This window comes from Petaurus breviceps, unplaced genomic scaffold (genome assembly GCF_028583685.1).
Source record: "Petaurus breviceps papuanus isolate PSGF00001 unplaced genomic scaffold, PetGlider_PUasm1.0 139, whole genome shotgun sequence".
NCBI lineage: Eukaryota > Metazoa > Chordata > Mammalia > Diprotodontia > Petauridae > Petaurus > Petaurus breviceps.
Window position 1 is genome coordinate 14,004,084 of NW_027185697.1, and position 20,825 is coordinate 14,024,908.

Consider the following 20,825-nt stretch of genomic DNA (forward strand, 5'->3'; position numbering starts at 1 on the left):
ATGATCTCTGAGGAGCCTTCCACAGCTGTGATTCACTGATTCTGTCCCCTTCCTTATCTGGGAGCTCCCAGAAAGGGAAGGGCATGGGTGTGGTGGCAGGCCAGTGGATAGGGCCTAAGGGCCTCAGAATGACCAGCTGGAAAGGACAGCAGGGGTCCTCTAGGCTACTCCCCCCCTTTCCCAGATGCTCTAGATGTAGCATACCACACTAAGAAGTAGCCTTAGCATGCAGAGGTCTGGCTGGAAAGGACCATAGAGGTCATGTAATCCACCCCCTCTTTTACAGAGGGGTCTGATCAATAACAACAAGCATATATTGCATGTACTACAGGGCCAAGTACAATGAGACAAGGGGAGAAAAGGAACTTAAACGTTGTGGGGAGACAGCATACACATAATGAGCTCACACAGAATGGATACAGACTGGATACAAGGTAGCCTTAGGAGAGTCTAACAGTTTCAAAGGATTTAGCAGCTGGCCCCAGAAAGAGAAGGCTCCTGTTTTTGCAGGAGGGGTCCTGAAAAGAGAGCGCATTACAGCCCTGGGGTTTAGGAAAATCTCCTTGGCAGCTGAGTGGAGAGTGGATTGGAGAGAAAGGGCAACCAAGTAGATTTGGAGTCAGGAAGACCTGAGTTCAAATGCTTACTCTGACTAGCTTGTGATCCTGGGAAAATCACTTAACCCTGTTTGCCTCAGTTTCCTCATCTGAAATGAGCTGGAGAAGGGAATGGCAAACCACTCCAGCATCTCTGCCAAGAAAACCCCAAGTGGGGTCACAGAGAGTTGGACAGGAATGAATAACATAATGGCCCATCTAAGCTAAGTTTCCTCATCTGCAAGATGGGGATAACAATGGCACCTACCTTAGTACATACCAAGGGTGCTTGGTACAGGGTGGGAGCTTATTAAATGCTCCTTAGCTAGCTGCGTGACCCGGGAAGCAGGAGGGCTCTCTCCAGTCCTGGTAGCCTCAATTTTCCTGGGCTGTAAAGTGGAGATAACACCCTTAGGCCCTGCCTCACTGGGTTATTGGGAGGCTAGGATGAGATAATGAGCCCGATGTGCTTGCAAACTCTATGGAAATGCCAGCTGCTGGCACGATTCAGGGGCCTAGGTAAGGCTGGATTGGGCATCGGTCCCAATTTGGATCACGCTAGGTGGAGCGGAAGCTTCCATCGGTGGAAGCGTGGAAGGCGAGCAGGCCTTGCTGACTCGAGAGAAATGGAGGACGGCCTGGGGGTGTGCGGGCCGTCGCTCTTAGGGCAGGGGCTGCCACGGAGCCCTCCGCCCCCCCCCGCCCCGGGTCGGGCACGGATGGGCATGGCTGCGTTGGTGCTTCTCCGTGGCCAGAGCCCCGTGGCCCATGCAGCAGGCCGCCCATGCAACTTTTCTCCGGTCCGGGCCTCTGGAATGCGAGGCTGCTGAGCAAGGCTGGCTTTGCAAAACCCTGCTGGCCCCGGGCTGGGGCTCTCCCAGCTGGGGGCCGCCACTCGCTGGGCACCCCAGTCCCCCGCGGGGCTGTGCACGCGCGCTCTTCCCGAAGGCGGCGGGGGGAGCCCCACCCTCGCCTCCCAGCCCCTCCCCGAGGAGCACCCCGAGCCCGCGCCGCGCCCCCTCCCTCCCCCCGCCGCCGCTGCTGCCCGGCTGCCTGGAAATGTGCAGAGAGCTGTGACGTCACAGAGGGGGCGGGCCCCCGCGGCGGGCACGCCAATGGGGCGGCGCGGGCCGGCCTTCCCTGGCTCGGGATTGGCGGCGGCCGCTCCTCCCGGCCGCGCTCCCCCCTCCCCGCCATGGCGTCAGGCGCCGCTGCAGCCGGAGGTGGGAGCCACTTGAAGGAGTGAAGTTTTTTCTCCGGCCGCTCGCTCGGCTCCGCTCGCCCTCCTGCTCCCACGCCTCGGCCCCGGCGGCGGCGGGCGGATGGCGCTGCGGAGCCCGGCTGCGGGGCTGAGGATGGATGGGGACGCCCGCGAAGGCGGCGGCGGCGGCAAGGACGCGGGCGCCGAGGACTACGAGAACCTGCCCACCAGCGCCTCTCTGTCCACGCACATGACAGCTGGGGCCATGGCCGGGATCCTGGAGCACTCAGTCATGTACCCCGTGGACTGCGTGAAGGTGAGGCTCCGCTAGCACGCGTGGGCCCCGGGACCCCCGTGCCAGCCCGCCGGCAGCCGGTGCAGCGAGCGGGCGTGCGCGCGCGACTGCCGCGGGGGTGCCCCGTGCCGGGGGGCGTCCGGTGGCCAGGGCGCCCCTGCCCGGCCGCGTCCCACCTCCCCCCCCCCCCCCCCCCCCCCCCCCCCCCCCCCCGCGCCGGCCCGGGCCCCGGGGGCGGCGCGGGGGGGGGCGCGCCGGACCCCGGCGGGGGGCCCCCGGGCCCGGGACCCCCGGGCCAGCCCGCCGGCAGCCGGTGCGGCGAGCGGGCGTGCACCCCCCCCGGCCCCGGGGGACCTTCCATCCTGGGGGGCGTCCGGCCCCGGGGGCGTTCCACTCGGGAGCGGGGAGGAGCGTGCAGGGCCGCCGCCGGGCTGGCTGTGCCCTCCTCCCCGCCCCTTGGAGCCGGGGATGGCGCGCGCCATCCGAGCCCTCTTCCTTGTCCTGGGAGGGCTTGGCCCGCCCCCTCCTCCTGCTCCTCTTCGCCCCCTAGCCCGGAGCGAGCACATTTCTCCCGGAGTGGGTGTGTGCCTTTTGGGGGAAAGGGGGAACTGACTCTTACCCTGGAGCGTGGGTCTCTCCCCTCAACGTGCGTTTCTGCGCTCAGCAACGCCCCCTTTACCCCCCTCCCCATGGAGTCATTCCGGTACCCACGAGCGTGCCCCTCTGCGCGCGGAGCGTGCACTGGACAAAACTTGCATCCGCCGCCCCTTCTTCCTCAGTCCATCCAGCTGGCAGGCTCTGTCTGCCCTGGAGAAAGGGGGCCGGCCGCCTCCTTATTTTCTCTTGGTTTGCAGAGTGGGTGCCCTGGCTTTGAGCTAGCGGGGAGGGCAGCCTCTTTCCGGACGGGGCAGCTGCCGGCCTCCCTAGCTAGCCTCGGGCCCCTTCCCCACCTCCAGTGCCTCAGACCTCGAGGCAGGCATTCCCGGGATAGTGAAGCTGATGGGGTGGGTGCCAGATTCCAGCTGGAGAACAGGAACCTACCGGATTCTGCTCCCTCAGGAGGAAGAAGGGCCCTAGAGGAGAGTCGTACTTTCTTTTCTCCCTCCGGATCATCGAAGCACCCACGTGGAGAAAGTGGGGTCCCGGAACCGTTGCCTGTTGGGAGTTCCGGGGCTTTGCGCTGTGAGAGAACAGTGGATGTGGAGTCAGGATAGAGATCTAGCTGGTGCTGGTCCTGCCGCTAACCTGCTGGGCCCTAGCTTAGCATTATAAGCTTGAGCTAGTCACTTCTCAGGGCTTTCTCCCACCCCGTCCCCCTCTCCCCCATCGGAATGAGGGAAGAAAGGAGCAGATAGATGGTCTTTGAGGCCTCTTCTAATTAGACCCTACAACAGAAAAGGACCTCAGAGGTCATGGAGTCCAACTTTCTTATCTTACAGGGGAGGAGACTGGGGACCAGGGAGCCTAAGTCACTTGTCCAAGGTCACACAGGTGGTGGCAGCTTCTTGGATTCCACAGTCCTGTACCTTTTCCTGTACCATCCTGCCTGCAGGGCTCCTGGGGGTGGTTAAGAGTTCAGCTACCACAGGGTCCCTGCCTTGTTGGGTGTGTAGGGCTCTGTATGGATAAAGTGTATTAGAGATTATATACACTCATTGAGGGCAAGAAGTTTTCTTTCTATCCTTGTACCTGAGGCATTTACAGTAAATGTTTAATGAATGGTGGTTGAATTGATGTGGGCTCCCAGGGTTTTCTCACTGTTGGGCTGCCCCCAGAGCATCCCCAGCAGAGCATTTCTGTCTTGGACAGTAGGGATGATACCCAGTTAATGCTGTATCTCCCTAGTGTCCACCAGCACATATGGGTACAATGAGGGCTTTGATTCAAGAGGCCCTGAGGGCCCTTTGCAGCCCTAACTATGATCTGCTGAATTTTGGGCTTGGGGCAGGACCTGACACATGGCAGCTAATGAATCCTAAATGCATTGGTTGTGAGAAGATTCTTCTCACCTCTGCCCACTGATAAAGCCAGGGCCACAAAAAGAAGTAGAGACCAGTCCTGCCTGCTGAGTGTTTGCTGGTGGTGGCTGGGAAATAGAGATCAGTATTCACTGGGGAGAGGCAGTATGGTCCCAGCCTGGTCTTGGTAAAGGGTTTTTGTCCACAAGGATCATAGGGCAACAGATGGAAGGGACCTTAGACCAACCTCATCATGTTACAGATGAGGAAACCAAGTGACTTGGCCAGGGTCACAGCTGGAAGTGAAGGAGCAGAGATGTCCCCTCATCCAGGGTCCCCCCTTGCAGCTGAGTTGCTAACCTGTCCCCTCATCCAGAGCTCTCCCCTGGAGCTGAGTTTCTAACCTGTCCCCTCATCCAGAGCTCTCCCCTGCAGCTGAGTTTCTAACCTATCCCCTCATCTAGAGCTCTCCCCTGCAGCTTCCGGCCTCATTCAGTTGCTGCCAAGGATACAATTTCCCCTCCTTCCACTTGTTTCCCATCAGTCTATTAGAAGAGCCTTCCCCAACTTAGGTTGCCAAGGTGTCCTGAGCCTGTAGGACATTATAATTGTGGGGGGGGGGGGGGGGGAGGAGCTGAGATCTAAGACTTAGAAAACCTTGGTTCCAGTCTCAGCTCTGCCAGTAACTGGCCTTGTGACTTGGGGGTAGGTAATATCTTCACCTCTTTGGTTCTTGATTATTTCATCTCTAAAATGGGGATGAAATTTCTGTACTCTCCCAAGGAGTGATGTACACATCAGAGGAGGCTGACAGGAACAGCCCATTGTAAAAATATATGCAAAAAAAAAATTATTTTTAAACTGCAAGTGAGATCATGCCTTCCAGGCCCTGAGCCCATCTCCCCAGGAGCTGCCCTCCCTTAGGAAGAGGTCCATCCGTTGTCAGGGAGAGCAAAGCTCACTGCCTTGGAGGCTATGCTCCCAGGAGCTTGTATAAAGGCTGGGGGGAAACACCCGAGCCCAGGGTGGTTATCTGAGTATGCCTCATCCCTGGAGCCCGTGCAGGGCTGGCCAGGAGCCCCGTCCTCCTCAGCTTTGGCAGCCCGATGCCTGTGTCTAGTCACTGCAGATATGTGTCTCTATGTCTCCCGGTGCCTTTGGCTTTTAGTCCTTAAACAAACAAGCAGACACACTTACAATTTGTGGGATATTTTTTGGGGAAAACCCTCCCACATGTGGCATTTAATCTGCCTTCCTTCTGTTCTTGGGTCTCACCTGGTATTTCTTGATTTGGATACCTTCTTCATAGCTTATTGTAAGTGTTGATATATTTGTATCCAGTTGTTAACTGCACTTTTTGGAGGATTCTCTACAGATGTTTTCAGGACCTGGAAATAGGTTGCATTTTGGAACAGTGGACCCTAGGAGTAAGGAGACTTGGGTTCTAATCCTGTCCCTGCCCTTATCCCATTGAGTGACCCAGGTAGGGCCAGATACTTCCTGTCTCTATAAAGGTCCATCACCTTTTGAAATGAGCGTATTAGACATAGATGATGATGATTGACAAATATTACCTCATTTTCTCCTCACAAAAACCCTGGGAGGCAGATTGTTGCTATTTTGATCCTGGTTTTACAGATCAGGACACTGAGGCTCAGAGAGGGGTAGAGGCTTGCCCAAGGTTACTCAGCTGGTGAGGGCCTGAGGGGAGATTCTGGTCTCTGTCTTCTTGTCTCCAAACTGGGGAGTCTCCCCTGCCCACCCCCTACAGCATAGCTGATGACTAATGACTTGGTTCCTCGAACCCAGAGCCTTTACTTTTAGCCTCAGCAGCCCTTTGGGACTCTGAGAGTTTTCCCACCCCTCCCACTTTCAGAATTGAGAGGTGGTGTAATCTGCTGGGCAAAGTTTGGGGCTTGGTCTCAGGAAGACCTCTGATGCTTGATAGCTTTGTGACCACAGGTAAATCACTTCCTCTCTGAGCCTCTCAGGCTGGATGGCCTGAATCCCCTCTGGCACTAAATCCCTCTGAGCTTATCAGACATGGGTTCTGTTGTGGCCTCAGTCATATTTTATCTAGGTGACCACGGCCACAAATCTCTAAGCCTCAACTTCCTCATCTGTAAAGTGGGGACAAATGCCATGTCTGCTCAGAGGGGTGTGAAGATCGAATGAGGTGAGTGGAGACAATTTACTCTATACAATGTAATCTGCTCTCATTAGTCAGCTGGCCCAGGGGTCCTGGGCAGTGCCCTGAGTAGGGCAGTGGCTGCATTCATTGTCTGGGTGTTTCCAGGCTCTTAACTCTCCTCCAGGCCCCCAGAGCAGGTGGAGGCTGGGCTTCACCAAGCCCTCCCTCTCCCCTGTGCCAGGCTTGGGCCAGGTGTTGGGGAGCATCTTTACTTGTCCAGGGTTCCTCTGGGCCGCAGGGTGTCAGTTGGGACTGGCTGATTCTGCTGTTCCAAGTCAGGAGTGAGGGAGGGAGAGTGGGGCCAGAATGCCAGGTGGGTGGAGGAGGAAATTCCAACCAGATTAGGCTCACCACACAGAGGCTGTGCTGGTCCCTAAAAGCAGCAGCAGCGTCGGCAGCGGCAGCAGCAACGGAGCAGGGAGAGAGGGGCAAAAGGAATCTTCCAGGATAGGCTTCTCCTTTTCCTTCCTCCTACTCCAGGCTTCCTTCAGGGCCGAGAAGGATAGGCTGAAGAGGCCTTCTACCTGCCTCTCCAGACACGGGAGCTTAATAAGCTTCCATGCAGAGAAAGCTGAAGTTTGAGAGTTAGAAGGCCTGGCTAGGAATCCTAGCTCTGTCCCGTTTCTTGTGGACCCTTTTGCTTGCCCGGGCCTCAATTTCCTTATCTGTAAAATGACAGGGTTGGATTAAATAGCCTTTAAGGGCTCTTTTGGTTCTGCAGCTCCTTGGCTCCGACCAAGTCCCTTCCCTTGTTTGGGTCTCGGTTTCCCAGTTTGTAAAATGAAGGGGTTGGACACAGTGACCTCAAAGTCCCTTTCTAGCTTCAGATGCCATGAATTCATCTCTGCTGAATGACAGGAATGTATGTCTTTTCTTCTCTCAGGATTGGGGAATGTAGGGTGCTTTGGGGGAGGGGTGAGGAGTGCTGCTGCTCCCAGTAGCAGAGGGGACATAATTCTGCAGGGGTTTGGACTTGGTCGGAGCCAAGGAGCTGCAGACCCAAAAGGGCCCTGAATGGGAAGCGCGGTTCAGGAAGACCAGGTTGGAATCCCACTTTGGATGCTACTAATGTTGCCTTGGGTAAGTCACCTCTACCTTTAAGGAGCTTCTTTCCTCATTTGGAAAATATTGTAGTATCTGCCTGCTCCCACCTGGCCCCCTCTCTGTGAGGCTAGTGAGGATCATAGCTGGAAAGGACCATAGAAATGTTTTAGTCCCATGTCTCCCTAACCTCCCTTCTTCCCACAATTGGACAAATGAAGAGGGGGCTTAGGGAGGGGGAGAAGTCACTTGGCTAAGGTCACTTGAGTAATTTCCTCTGTGGAACTACGTGTCAGAGGTGTGGGATTTGAATTTCTGTCCTCTTCCCTCATCTGCTGCCTCTGGAGTCAATGCCAGTAAATAATGTCAAGCTTTCAGCCTCCTTCTGTGCTTTCCGGGTTTCCTTTTGCCCCTGTGAAAACAAAGTATGGTAGGAACCAGGCCCCAGGTTTCCAATCTTGGAGCAACATTATACTGATTCTCTGCTCTCCCTCCCATGTGCTCCCTCCCCCCCATCTTTATTCTCTTCCTTTTTACCCCCAAATCAGAAAGTCATGGGATCTCAGGGAAAGAAGAGAAATCTTAGTATGATTATCTAGTCCGTTCCCCTCATTTTACAAAAGAAGAAACTGAGGCCCAGAAAGTGTATCTTAGGTCATTGATCCAGTCCCATCAGGCTGGGAAGGCAGTCTGCCATGTTCCCACTGACAGCTGGGATGAGCACAGGGGTTCCTGACTCTCAGTATAACAACATTCCTTTCCATTATCAATGCCACGAGAAGTGTAGCTTCCCAGTGTGGTGATCGGGGGCTGCCTTTTCTCTAACTTGCCTCCCTTCTGTCACAGGAGCAGAGGGACCAGAGCCGTAGAGTAGGAAGGGCTGTCTGAAGCTGTCAAGGCTGACTCCTTCGTGTTGCTGGCCTGTTTGTTCTTGCTATACGGTTTGTGAGACTTGGAGAGAAGGCAGAACACTTTCCAGCTGGCTCTTTTGCTGCTTGGGGTGTCTTGGAGATTGTAGGGCATCTAGCCTAAGCTCTCCTCATTTGACCGATGGGTGACTTGGCCAGGTTCACACTGTAGCTTTGGCTGCAGATCCAGGGGTGGGGAGGGCATGGGGGAGCTGGGGGCCGGGACCAGAGTTTGACCCTGACTCAGCCAGTCTGAAAGGAGGCAGGCTCTGGGATGAGCAGGGAGGATTTTCTGGAATCAGGTTGTTTGTCATGGTGCTGTGATGGTAATGTCAGTACAGTGGGTGCCGAAGGAGTGAGGGAGGAAGGCTGTCAGGTAAATACACCATGTGTGCTATAACCTTCCTCAGGCCCCATCCCGAGTTCTTAAGGCCCTTGGCAGCAGATAACAGATCACTTAGCCTGATAGCCTGATGTTTGAAAAATGAGATTATGGATGTTTTTAGGAGAGGTAGCGTAGGTTAGGGGGCTGGGCTTAGTAAGATCTTACTGTCTCTGTGAGCCTGGGCAAGCTCCTAGTGCTGAGGGAGCTTGGAGAGGAGGTGCTACCTGCACCAATAGAAGGAGTTTCCTTACCTGGAAGTTCCCGATGCCTATGAAGTTGACAGAATCCTAGCTGAACCCTCCCCAGTTATGCCCAGTCCAGCTACTTTGGTCTGAGAGTGCTGTGTTCCCCTGGTTCTTGGCCTATGGTTTCCTCATCTGTTTTCTGGAGTAATAATGGTTATTCCTTGGGGTCCGGCTTCCTGTTAGGACTCTTTACCTGATTGAGGTAATTGTGTGCCTGCTTCTCCGGAGGACACTGCTCCCTTCATTCCACATCACTCCAGACCAGCCTTCCAATCCTCCTGCTCCTGGATAAACAGCCCCAGGCCACTGAGTCCACATTCCTCACTTGGTTTGGTCAGTTTCCCAGTTGGTGTTCACTGTGTTTCTAGTTCTTGGAAACTTCCCCCCCATAAGTATATATGTGAGTACTGCGGCCCCCATCAGAGTGTAAGCTCCTTGAGGGCAGGAAACGATTCATTGTTTTGTCTGAGACACTTAATGCTGGGTCTGGCACATAGTAGGTAATTAATAAATGCTTTTCGATTGACTGGTTTATTTTTCTCTGCCTTCCTTGGGGTGTATGTGTGTGTGTGCATATATGTATCTATACAGGCACACATGTATACATACTTTCAGTAGCTCAAAAGAAACATTTCCAGCCATCTCCACTGCCAGTGTTCCTAGGGACTGTTTGTGCCTGACCTGTGGTGGAGCCTTCCCAGTGATACTGGTCTGATCAGACAGCTGGACACAGTGCCCTGACCCTGACATAGTGATGCCACCTAGGACAGCCGCAGCCAGCGTACTAGCCCCCAGACGTGTCCGTATGTAAATTCACACTCCTATGTCTGTATGTCTTCTGTCTGCCTATCTGTCTATCCTTCTGTCCGGTGGGATTGCTGGGTCAGAGCCAACTTTTCTCATTTTCCCAAAGAAGCAGCTGAGGTCCAGATAGGTGAGGTTTACAACCTCCACTTAGAGGCTTGCTGACCCCAGTGCTAATGACTCTAGTCTCTTTTGCAGCTTTGTGGGTTTTTACCCTGGCTTTCTATACAGAAGGCTGGTTTCCTGTCCTACCCCAGAAAGCAGGACTTCTCCATGGGGTCCTGTCTGCTGATTTCCCAGCCCTCTCTCCCCCACCAGGGCCAGCCCACGGTTCCCATGTGCAGCCCAAAGGGGCCCCTGTGTGAGTGTTAGGTGAGCTCTCTATGTCTGTCCCTTCCCGCCCTTCCCCTCCTCTGCTCAGGGGATTAACCCGGCTGCCTGCCTTCTGGAGAAGGAATGCTGGGGCAGCTGGGCCTGGCTGATGTCCCCAGGTTTTAATGAGGAGCCTTTCTGTGGCTGGAGTCTGCCTGCCTCTCAGGACCTCTGGTGGGGGAAGCTGGGCTCTGACTCTTTGACTTAGTAGCTCTCAAATCCTAGGCCCTCAGGTTTGAAAAGAACCTTAGAGACCATGTGATCCAACCACGCAAAACAAGAATCCCATTGAGATCCTGCCTGTCTCTGCTTGAATACCCCCAGTGATGGGGAGCTCATTTCCCTACTCCTTCCTATGGTGGGCATCAGCCTTAGGAGGTCTTATAGGTCCTTCTCTCCTATAAGAAGACAAAAGTAATATAACAAATGGTTAATAATGGTAGAATCATACAATGTTTTAAAGTTTGGCACCCCACAACAACACCAGGAGATGATTACTACAAGTGGTATTGTCTCCATTTTATAGATGGGGAAACTGAGGAGCATAGAGGAAGAGTGACTGACCCAGGGGCACACAGCTAGTCAGTGGCTGGCACATAGAAGGCGATTAATAAATGCTTGCTGATTAATGGTAAGTGCCATCGCCAGTCTGTCCCGACTCCCACAGCCCAGGGCGCTCTCCACTGAGCCACACTCTGCTCTAGCCAAGTGTCTCTGTCCTGGCCCTGGGTCTGCCCAGCAGAGAGGTGGCAGAAGGAGCAGCTTCTTCTCCTTGTCCAGGGGGCAGAATGAGGTCTGAGATGGGGTGATGGTGGGTGTGGTACTTGGTCAAGCCTGGGAGGGAGGGGGCCAGCTTGCCTTTACTCCTCAGTGAGAATTATTAAGTACCTACTGTGTATCTGACCTTGGACTAGGTGCCGGGGACACTTGACAAACAGAAGCTGCCTTTGCCCTCAGGGAGCTTGCCAGTCTATTCAATGGCATTTTTTCTCTGTGTAAACAACATATAAAGCAGTGAGAAAACTCCTTCAAAGAGTTGCCTGGGGCCTCTGAGAGGTTAAAAATGACTTGTACAGGATCACAGAGCCAGGATGTGTCAGAGACTGAACTTGAACCCAGACCTTTCCGACTGAGATCAGCCTCCATAGGACACACAGCTCAGCTAGGTCCTGAAGAGTCAGAATAATGAGTGCCAGGATATGTTCAGATTATTCAAATTTTGTATGAATTTACAAAGTAATTAAGGGCTGTGGGAGGGATCAGGAAAAACTCATGTGGGGAGGTGGTATTGGAGCTGAGCCTCAGAGGGAGTCAGAGATACCAAGGGATGTAGTGAAGGAGAATGTTTTAGGGATTCGGCACAGCTTGTACAAAATCAGGAGGGCTGGAAATGGACTGTTTTCTATGAGGCATTATCACAAACTAATGTGGCTGGAATATGTGCACAAAGGTGGGAAGGAATGATGTGTGATGACGAGCCTGGAGTGTAAGTTAGCCAGAGGCAGATTGTACTTTAAATTCCATAAAAGAGTTTGCAATTGATCCTGGGAGCCTGAGGAGTGAATCCATGGTGGGGGGATTGTGGTGGCCAGCCTCGAACTTTAGAAATAGAGGTTTGATGATTGTGTGGAGGATGGGTGGGAGAAGGGGCAACCTCTTCCCCCTCCCTCTGAGATTCTTTAGTCTGCCTAAGGTCATATATCCAGCCTCAGTCAGGATTGAACCCAGGTCTCCTGACTCCCTAATTCAGTGGTCTCCTTGGTTTCTTGATGGAACCTGAGGGTTGTCACTGAAAAATAATGAATTCTTTTTTTTTTTTTTTTTTTTCAAGACAGGGTCAGGCACAACTGAGTTGTAGCTCTCTGGGTCTCCTCAGAGATGTACTGTACTGTCTTGGAAAGATCAGTGGTCCAGCTCCTGGGGCCCTGCTTGCCACTGATTGGCTGTGTGCTCTCGGCCTAACTACTGTTTTTTTTTTTTCCTTTTCCCCCCGCTTCAGTTACCTCCTTCTTAAGGCTGGTATAGTTCCTGTCAGTCAGTAAGCATTCATTAAAGACCTATTCTGTGCAAGGCATGATGTTAGGCACTGGGAATACAAAAACTGAAGCAGTCCCAGCCCTTACAGCTTACAGATCTTTGAGGACCCTTCTAGATATAATAGCCTGTGTTGACAGAATTTTATTCACAAACATTGGGGTGATTGCAAATCTAGCCTCAGATACTTATACGGTGTGACCCTGGTTAAGTCCCTTAATTTCTCTCTGCCTCAGTTTCCTCAGCTGTCCAATGAGGATAATAATAGTATTTACCTCAGGGTTGTTGTGAGAACCCAGTGTGATCATGTGCAAAGCACATAGTAGGTGCCCAGTAAATATTCATTCCTTTCACATACAAGATACAATAATAAAATGTCCCCTGAGTGGGGCAATCATAGACTCTCCTTTTTCTTTCAAGTGCAGAAATCTTTCTAGAATTCTTTTTTTTTTTCAGGGGGGAATGCAGGTCAGTTGGGGTTAAGTGACTTGCCCAAGGTCACACGGCTAGTAAGTGGTAAGTGTCTGAGGCCAGATTTGAACTCAGGTTCTCCTGACTCCAGGACTGGTGCTCTGCTCACTGTGCCACCTAGCCGCCCCCCTTTCTAGAATCCTTGCTGGGTGTGGGAGAGGGGTGAGGACGATACTCCATACCCCTGTCTTTTAGCTCTACCAAGAAGGAAGGGTAGTACATTTTCTCTGCCCTTCTTGGGGTTCATCTTGGACCCCATTATACTTACACAACATTCAGTTTTGTCTTCAGTTTTGTGTTTTAAAGCAAATTTGTATAAAATGGGTATGGGAAGGGGGCATAAGCATTTATATGGAGTTACTGTGTGCCAGGCCCTGGGCTGGCACTTTGTCATGATCTTCTCCTTTGATCTTCACAGCAACCCCAGGAGGTGGGTGCTCTCATTGTCCTCATTGTTGTTGTCCTTATTCCCATTTTACAGATGAGGAAACTGAGGCAAAAGAGGTTCCGTGCAGGGCACACAGCTAGGTCCCATTTGAGTTCTGTTCTTCTTTATTCCAGGCCCAGTGCTGTAGCCACTGGGCCACCAAGATGCCTAATAGACTGAGCTACTCACCTCAGTTTCCCCATCTGTAAAGAGGGGAGTTGGAGTTGATGATTGTTGAGGTCAGTTCCAACTTTAAGGGAACCTGTGACCTCACAGGCTGCTTTATCATAAAAGCCGAAGCTTCCCGAGGGCAGTCGCTAGATGTCTCACTGATGGCAGCATGTAGTAGGAGCTTTATAAATGCTCCTGAGATTGAATCACTCTAGAATTAATGAGTTGCTTTCATAAAACCAGCTGTTGGGTTGGCCCAAACAAATAGGGTAGTTATCTCTCCACACTTGTTTTTTCCTTTCTTTCCTGATAAAAAGCTTATTCATGGAGAGCCATAATTAGAACTCACAGTGTCTGCTTCCAGGCTTGGGCTTTTGCCCCGCTGCCTGTCCCGTCTGATGAAAACTGGGGTCTATGCTTCTGAACTGGATCTGTTGGGGCCTTTGATGACATCCTCTTCTCTGCCAGGCTTGTCATGAAGCGCAGCAGGAAGATGGGCGTTTAGCCTCTGATGTGAAGATCTGCCCCCAGAATGGTGGCCTTTCCTTTTAAAATGGGATATGAACAACAATGGTCTCACTTGGAGTCACTGAGGCCAATGTCCTCACCTTCGATCGCCTTCATTTTTGCCTGTGTGTCTGTATGCTTAGCACATAGTAGGTACTCATTAAATACTTGTTGATAGGTTGAGTCACCCAGGAGAAGGTCTCAGGGCCTATTGTGGATATTTACCTGGAAGCCATTTAAGTCAAAAGCTAGAAGGGACATCTTGGAGGCCATTTAGTCCAAGCCCCATCTTATAGATAAACGAACAGAAGCCCAGACGTTAGATGAGACTTGCCCAAAGTTGTAAGGGTACTAAGTCAGAGCAAAGATTTGAACCCAGGCCAGCCAATTTCGCTATGTCGGGCTTCCTCCAAGCTCTTCTCCAGCCACCCAACTGCCCACCCTGTCCTGCCCACGCTTAGGTGTGATGAGGATCTCAACCAGGGAGAGGCAGTTAGAGTCTATTATGTATGTGTAAGAGAGATAATGCCAGCTATGATGCATTCAGGGATGGCAGAAGACAGCCGTGCCCTTGAGCTTACAGTCACTTGGAGGGAATGAGACAAAGGCATAAATAGCTATGATACATTGTATGCATAAGTAATAAAAAAGATTCTCAAAAGGAAAGACTTGGTGGGGGGGAGAATCAGAGAAGGCTTCATGGAAGTGATGACACTTTCAGTTAATCATAAGTACCTGTGTGCTAGGTTAGAGGTTAGGGTTAGAGATGTAAAAGTACTGATTGAAATAATGCCCACTTTGTAATGGGGAAACAGTAAGTTCACATAGAAGTATAAGCAGAATAAATCTGAAATAAATATAAGGGAGGGAGGGTGGCACCATTAATTGGTGAGAGCAAGTCAGGAATGACTTCATGCAGAAGATGGTGCTTAGGCTTTGTCTTGAAAGAGATGAGGGATTCTGTGAGGCAAAAGTGAGGAGGGGAGGGCATTCCAGGTATGGGGGGGGTGTAACTAGTGCAAAGGCTTGGTTGTGGGAAATGAGTGCTGTGTGGATAGAACAGAAAAAAGGCCAGTTTGGTCAGATCTTAGAATACAGGTAGGGGAATCATGTATGATAAGGCTGATAAAACAGATTGTAAAGGACTTCAAGAGCCAAACAGAAGAGTGTGCATTTTCTCTTAGTGTGTTGCAGTGGAGACAGATTTGAGTTGAGGAGGCAAATGCCTTCATATTTTTATTTTATTTTTTCCTTAATTATGTGTAAAAATAATTTTAAACATTTGTTTTAAAAAACTTTCAGTTCCAAATTCTCTCTCCTTCCCCTCTCTTTTCCTCTCCTTGAGAAGACAAGCAATTTGCCATAGATTATACATGTGTAGTCATGCAAAACATTTTCATATTAGCCATGTTACCTAAGAAAACAAGAAACATTTTTAAAAAGCATGCTTTGATCTGCACTGACTCCATCAGTTCTTTCTCTGGAGGTGGGTAGTATGTTCAGAATTGTCTTGTATCATTGCATAGCTAAGTGTTTCACAGTTGATCCTGTTACCATGTTGCTCTTACTGTATACAATGCTCTGGTCCTGCTCACTTCACTTTGCATCAGTTCGTATAGGTCTTCCCGGGTTTTTCTGAGAGCATCCTGCTCATCGTTTCTTTTAGCACAATAATATTCCACCACAGATACCACCACTTGTTCAGCCATTCCCCAATGGATGTGCATTCCTTCAGTTTCTAGTTCTTTGCCACCACAAAAAGAGCTCCTATAACTATTTTTTACATGGGAGAGACAAATGAGGAGGCCATTGCAGTAGTCTGGGCCCAGGTGGCCGCTTGGAAAGGATTGAGATGGGGTCAGATGCAAAAGACACCATGGAGGTCAAAAGATTTAGCCACCAATTGGGTGTGTCTGGTGAGGGAGAATGTTAAGTCCTGGATAATGAGGAAATTTTGCAGCCAATTATGGGGCAAAGGTGATGATGCATCTGACAGAAGAGTGGCAAGGTTGGGGGGAAGATGCTGAGTTCTGTTTGGATATTTTGAGATTGAGATGCTTATGGGATGTACAGGAGTAAATGGCCAATAGGCATTTAGTGACTGGGATAGGATGGCTTGGTCTGGGAATCATCTCTATAGAGATGATAAGTAAACCCATGGGAGCTGATATAGATGCTCAGAGAGGGAAAGGAAAGATTACGCTAGGTGGACTTCCCCAGGCTTGGGAGAGAGCAGGCCCGAAGGCCTGGAGATGCTAATAGGCAGTGAGCTACATTGTGGCTGCAGTGTAGAGGGGGGTACAGCCAGGGGATGGGGAGCAGCAGAAAGGGCCCCTGATTTGGAGTCAGGATGACCCTGGGCAAATGCCTTCTACTCTCTGGGCTCAGTTTCCCCCTCTTTAAGATGAAAGAGTTAGATTACTTCTAAGGGCCCTCCCAGATTGAGGTGGCACTTTCTGCTTGGGGGACATCCTGCCCACAGGCATGTCAATCACAGCCTCTCTCTCTGTTTACAAAGCTTAGTCACTGCATGTGGGCTGCCATGAATTGCCTTAAGAACACAAACACAGTAGCCCCTCTCCTTTCTCCCCTCCCTCCCTCCTTCTCTCCTTCCCTCCCTCCCTCCCTCCTTCCTCTCTCTTTCTCTCCCTCTCTCCCTCCCTCCTCCTTCCCCTTCCTTACTCCCTCTCTTATCCAGTCCTCCTTGCTCCTCTCCCCTCAGTAGTTACAAAGGGGGGTGGGGGCAGGGCTGGATGTCTTCCACTGCCTTCGACAAAGTGTTTTTTTTTTCCTGCCCCCAAGTGTTTTCTGGATAAAGACTAGCAAAAGTGTGGCCATCAGGGAAAGTCTTAGCAGGGTGGGGTCTCTTGCCCAACCAGGCGAGCAGGTTTGTGCAACATCTGGCTGAGGTTGGGCCACAGGAAGGGCAGAGGGCAGTTGCTGTGTAGATCTGGTCTAGCTTGGCCTGAGGGCACAGCCCTGCCGGGCCCTGGGTCACTCAGTCCAAGGGGACCTTAGAAAATCCTGGCCCAACCAGGATTCATGCCAGGAGCTGGGGGAGGGGGGGGGAGGGGGGGGGGGGGGGGGGGGAGTAGGGGTGGCGGCCATGGCTTTGGTTTTCCTCATACCTTCATTTACATATATATTCCCTAGTCCCTCCCAAGCCAAGAAAGGAGAAAAAGGAAGCTCAGCAGAACTAACCAGCACAGCTGCCAAATCTGCTTGGTATATGCAGTATTCCACACCCATAGCCCCCAACTTGTACAAAGGGAGGAGATCCATTTACTCCTCTTTTCTGCTGGGGAAAATAACCAAGTTTCAATTCAATTTGCTTCAACTTTGCTTTATTAAGTTCCCAGGTTCAACAAGGATTTATTAAGCATGTATTATGTATGCCAGCCAGAGTACAAAGTGGAAAACAGGCCCTACCTACCCTCAAGAAATGTGTTTCTTTTCAGAGAAACTTTGTATATTATCTATTCAGTTATATACAAAGTATCTGCAAGAAAAAACAAACTAACATTGAGGCGGAAGGCATTAGCAGCTAGGGAAGGGATTGGGAAAGGCTTCATAGAGAATGTGGTGTTTAAATGCAGAATTTGTAAAGGTTCTAGGTTTGTAAGAGGGGGAGAGGTGAGGAAAGTGCATTCTAGACATGGGGCACAGCTCATGCAAAGGCTTGGAGGTGGGAAATCAAGTAGCCAGTTTGACTGGACCTTGATTGTGACCATCCCATGCATTGTTCTTTTGGTTTTGCCAACTTTACTTGGTATCAGTTCATGTGAGGCCTTGAAGCTTTTGGCATTTCTTTTGTCAGTTTTGGCATAATTCTTCAATAATGTTCTGTTGTGTTCACGTGCTTCTATTTGGCTTTGCCATGCTCCAGTTGGATGGGCATTCGCTTGGTTTCCAGTTGTTTGCTACCACGAAGACAGATGCTCTCAATATTTTATGCCTTGGGGATCTCTACCCTCCTTGGGGCACATGCCTACCCCTTTGTGTGGCTGAGTCAAAGGGTGTGGATGACTGTCCAGTCAGGTCCACCTGGTATGCCTGCCACTCACCAGTGTCTTCTCATGTCCTCCTTGCCAAATCTGAGCCTGATGTGAAATGTCTTTCCCTCGTTGATGAGCCAGAGATGAGCCAGAGCGTTCTTTCCTATGATGGTGGATAGCTTGTGTTTCTCCTCTGTTCATAATCTCAGTCAGGAAGCCCTAGGTGTTCACATCCTACCTCAGACATTTACTAGCTCTATGTGCCATTCGGTAAATGAGTTAACGTCTCTGGGCCTCAGTTTCCCTGTCTGTAAAACAAGGAGATTGGAGTAGATGACCTCTTTAGTAAGGTTCCTTCTGTCTCCTATGAAAGGAGGTACTTTCCCTGGCCTGAAGCTGCCCTACCTTTGGCTGCTGGGGAAAGTCAAGTCAGCCTTCTACCTTCTGTTTTTCCTCATCTTCCCACATAAACTCATTCGTTGGAATGGAAGAGGAGAGTGGGAGATGGTACGAAAGAGCCTTTGGGATGTTTTGGCCTCTCGGCTCAGGGAATTGACTGGAAGGGCTGGCAGTGAGGGTCCTGCACCCTGCCTGGTTTGGCAAGCTGGAGGAAGTTCCTTGCAATGCACAGGAAGCTTCTCCACTTCTTCCCTTCTCCCCAGCTCTGACTCACTGGCTGATCTCCATTCAAGGTGCCTCCCTCTGTGAATGGTAGCATTGACGATGGGGCCTCTGAAAATGGCAGTACTGATAGTGGCGGTCTCAAGGCCTCTGGGAGAGCTGTGGGCAAGGGGGCCAGCTGCTTGTGGGTGGGAGAAGCCAGACCCGAGAAGGCTGAGGCAAGGCTATTGTAGACATCAGAAAGTGGTTCCTGTTGTGAGCCACATTCTGGGGAGTGAGGTTGTATGTGGCTAAAGCCTGGCTTGTGTGTGTTTGGCCAAAGAGGACAGCTTTTGTGGGACCCGTCTTTTTTTTTTTTTTAAAGCAAGTGGGGTTAAGTAACTTGCTCAAGGTTACACGGCCAGTTATTTCTGGGTGCTAAGTATCTGAGCCCAGATTTGATCCTCAGGTCATCCCAACACTGGAGCTGGTGCTCTTACTCGCTGAGCCACCTGGCTGCCCCTAAGCAATTGGGGTTAAGTAACTTGCTCAAAGTTACATGGCCAGGTGTTTCTGGGTAGGTGCTAAGTGTCTGAGCCTGGATTCTATCCCCAGGTCATCCTGACACTGGGGCTGATGTTCTTACTCACTGTGCTACCTACCTGCCCTGGGACCCGTCTTTAAGGAGGTTCAGGAGGCAGCTCCTTAGAGCTCAGAAGTAGCCTGCCTCCCCTATATGGAGGGGCTGACTGTGCCCTTGCAGAGCCTGGCAGATGGGGCCTCACGCTGTGGCACTTGATCCTCTCCTGGAATCCAAGAACTTGTGAAATAGTGAATAGTCCCATCTCAGACTGGATAAGTGACCCTGGATAAGTCACTGGATTTCTCTGAGTCTCAGTTTCCTCATCTTTAAATGGGATAGGAACTTCCCCTCCCCCCATCACAGGGTTGATGAGATATTTGTAAAGTGCTTTGCAAAGCTGGATGGACTCTAGGAATGAGCTGCTGCGTCTGTTACTGTGGTCTCGGCATGCAATTTCTTTGGGCTTGGGACTTCCCAGTGAGGAAGCTTCTGCATCGATGGCCATCTTCATCCTGTCCTGGTGGCATGTAATTCTCAGCTTATGCCACTGTGATGCCAGATGTCTTATTATCATCCTGGTCACAGTTATATGGCATCAGGAGAGCAGATTCTGGAGTCTCTGGCTCCTCTGCCAGCCAGAGCATGTCTTTTTCCCTCTCTGAAGCTTCAGTCTCCCATCTGTGAAATGGGCCTGATGATGCTGGTACTGCCTTCCTTATGGGGCTGCTGGGAGGGGTGATACTTTCTTTGCAGAGGCCCAGACTGACTGCAAGATTCTGGCCCGGGTGCCCTGTGGCACAGGGAACGACCCCCTCAGACAACCCTCTGGTCTCCCAGAAAAGGGCCTTTCCACCATCCTAACCCAGCCTAACCCAAACATCATCATTGTCTTGGTTAGTGTTTATATAAGGACTTTAAGATTTGCAAAGTCTGAGGAATCTGAGGCAGACAGTGAAATTACTTGCCCAGGGTCACACAGCTGAAGTGTCAGCAGTCAGATTTGACTCAGGTCTTCCTGACTCCAGGCCTAGCACTCTTACCTTCTGCTGATGCCAAGCTATTTGGGTGATAATTTTTTATTTTTAAAGCAATCGGGGTTAAGTAACTTGCTCAAGGTTACACGGCCAGTTATTTCTGGGTGTGGTGCTGAGTATCTGAGCCCATTGGGTGATAATTTTTAATGGGAACAATAAGAACTCCTCTTTGCTGGCATTCTATGTGAGTTATTTTATTTGAACCTTTTGAGGTGGGTTCAGTTCTTGTCCTCATTTTACAGATGGGGAAACCAAATCCCTGAGCTGTTAGGGGATGTGTACAGGGTCCCACAGCTAGGAGGTGTCGGACATGGATTTGAACCTGGGTTTTTCTGACTTCATCCTGCCACCCAAAAGAGCTGTGGGGGAGGGGGACGTCTTGGCTGACCAGCAGCCACATCCTGTTACCTCCAGCTGGTTCTGACACCGGATCCAAGGCCAAGCCTCCGGAGGTTTGTATTTCGGGTTTGTTTGTTGGCCTTGATGCCCAACCTCGAGTATCAGATGCCCAGGAGCAGGCCTAATTTGGCAAAGCTGAGAACCTGGTTTCTGTGGGACTCGGCAGGGCTGCTGCCCCAGAGGCTGCCATGACACACACAGGCCTGCGTTGGCTGGGCATCCCCTCAGTGAGGGGGCAGCTTTGACCTTTCCTGGGCTGGGGAGCCAGCCGGGGCTTCTGACAATTCCCAGCTGTTCAGGAAGAAGGTCAGTGTGAGAGCATGTGGTAGGGAGAGTGCGGCTTGGATTTCATGGAATGGGCTGATGGGGGTTTGTGCATGGGAGGAGGAATCGAGCATTTCTGGTCCAACAGTTCAAGTCCCCAAATTGTACAGAAAGCCAGGGCGCCATCTCCCTCCCTCCTTCCCTCTGTCCCTCCCTTTTCCCTCTCTCCTTCTCTCCCTCCCTCTCTCCCTCTCTTCCTTCCTTTCCTCCTTCCATCTCTCCTTCCCTTCTTTACTTTCTGTCTTAATCTCTCCCTCCTTTCCTTCCCTCTTTCTCTCTCTTCT

The 20,825-nt window shown here is 51.4% G+C and overlaps 1 protein-coding gene across 4 annotated transcripts in view; it reads left to right on the forward strand.

Annotated features, from left to right (window-relative positions):
- Nucleotides 1-1,778: 1,778 nt before the first annotated feature.
- Nucleotides 1,779-20,825, forward strand: part of SLC25A37 (solute carrier family 25 member 37) — a 46,814-nt gene continuing 27,767 nt past the window's right edge. The window contains exon 1 of one of the 4 annotated variants that reach the window (XM_069066846.1): nt 1,779-2,113. In XM_069066846.1, the coding sequence (XP_068922947.1) occupies nt 1,919-2,113 (195 nt within the window). In that variant the 5' untranslated portion in view covers nt 1,779-1,918. Of the gene's footprint in view, nt 2,114-10,447; nt 10,628-20,825 lie in introns of those variants that run through there. The other 3 variants (XM_069066850.1, XM_069066848.1, XM_069066847.1) reach the window with 3 other exon arrangements.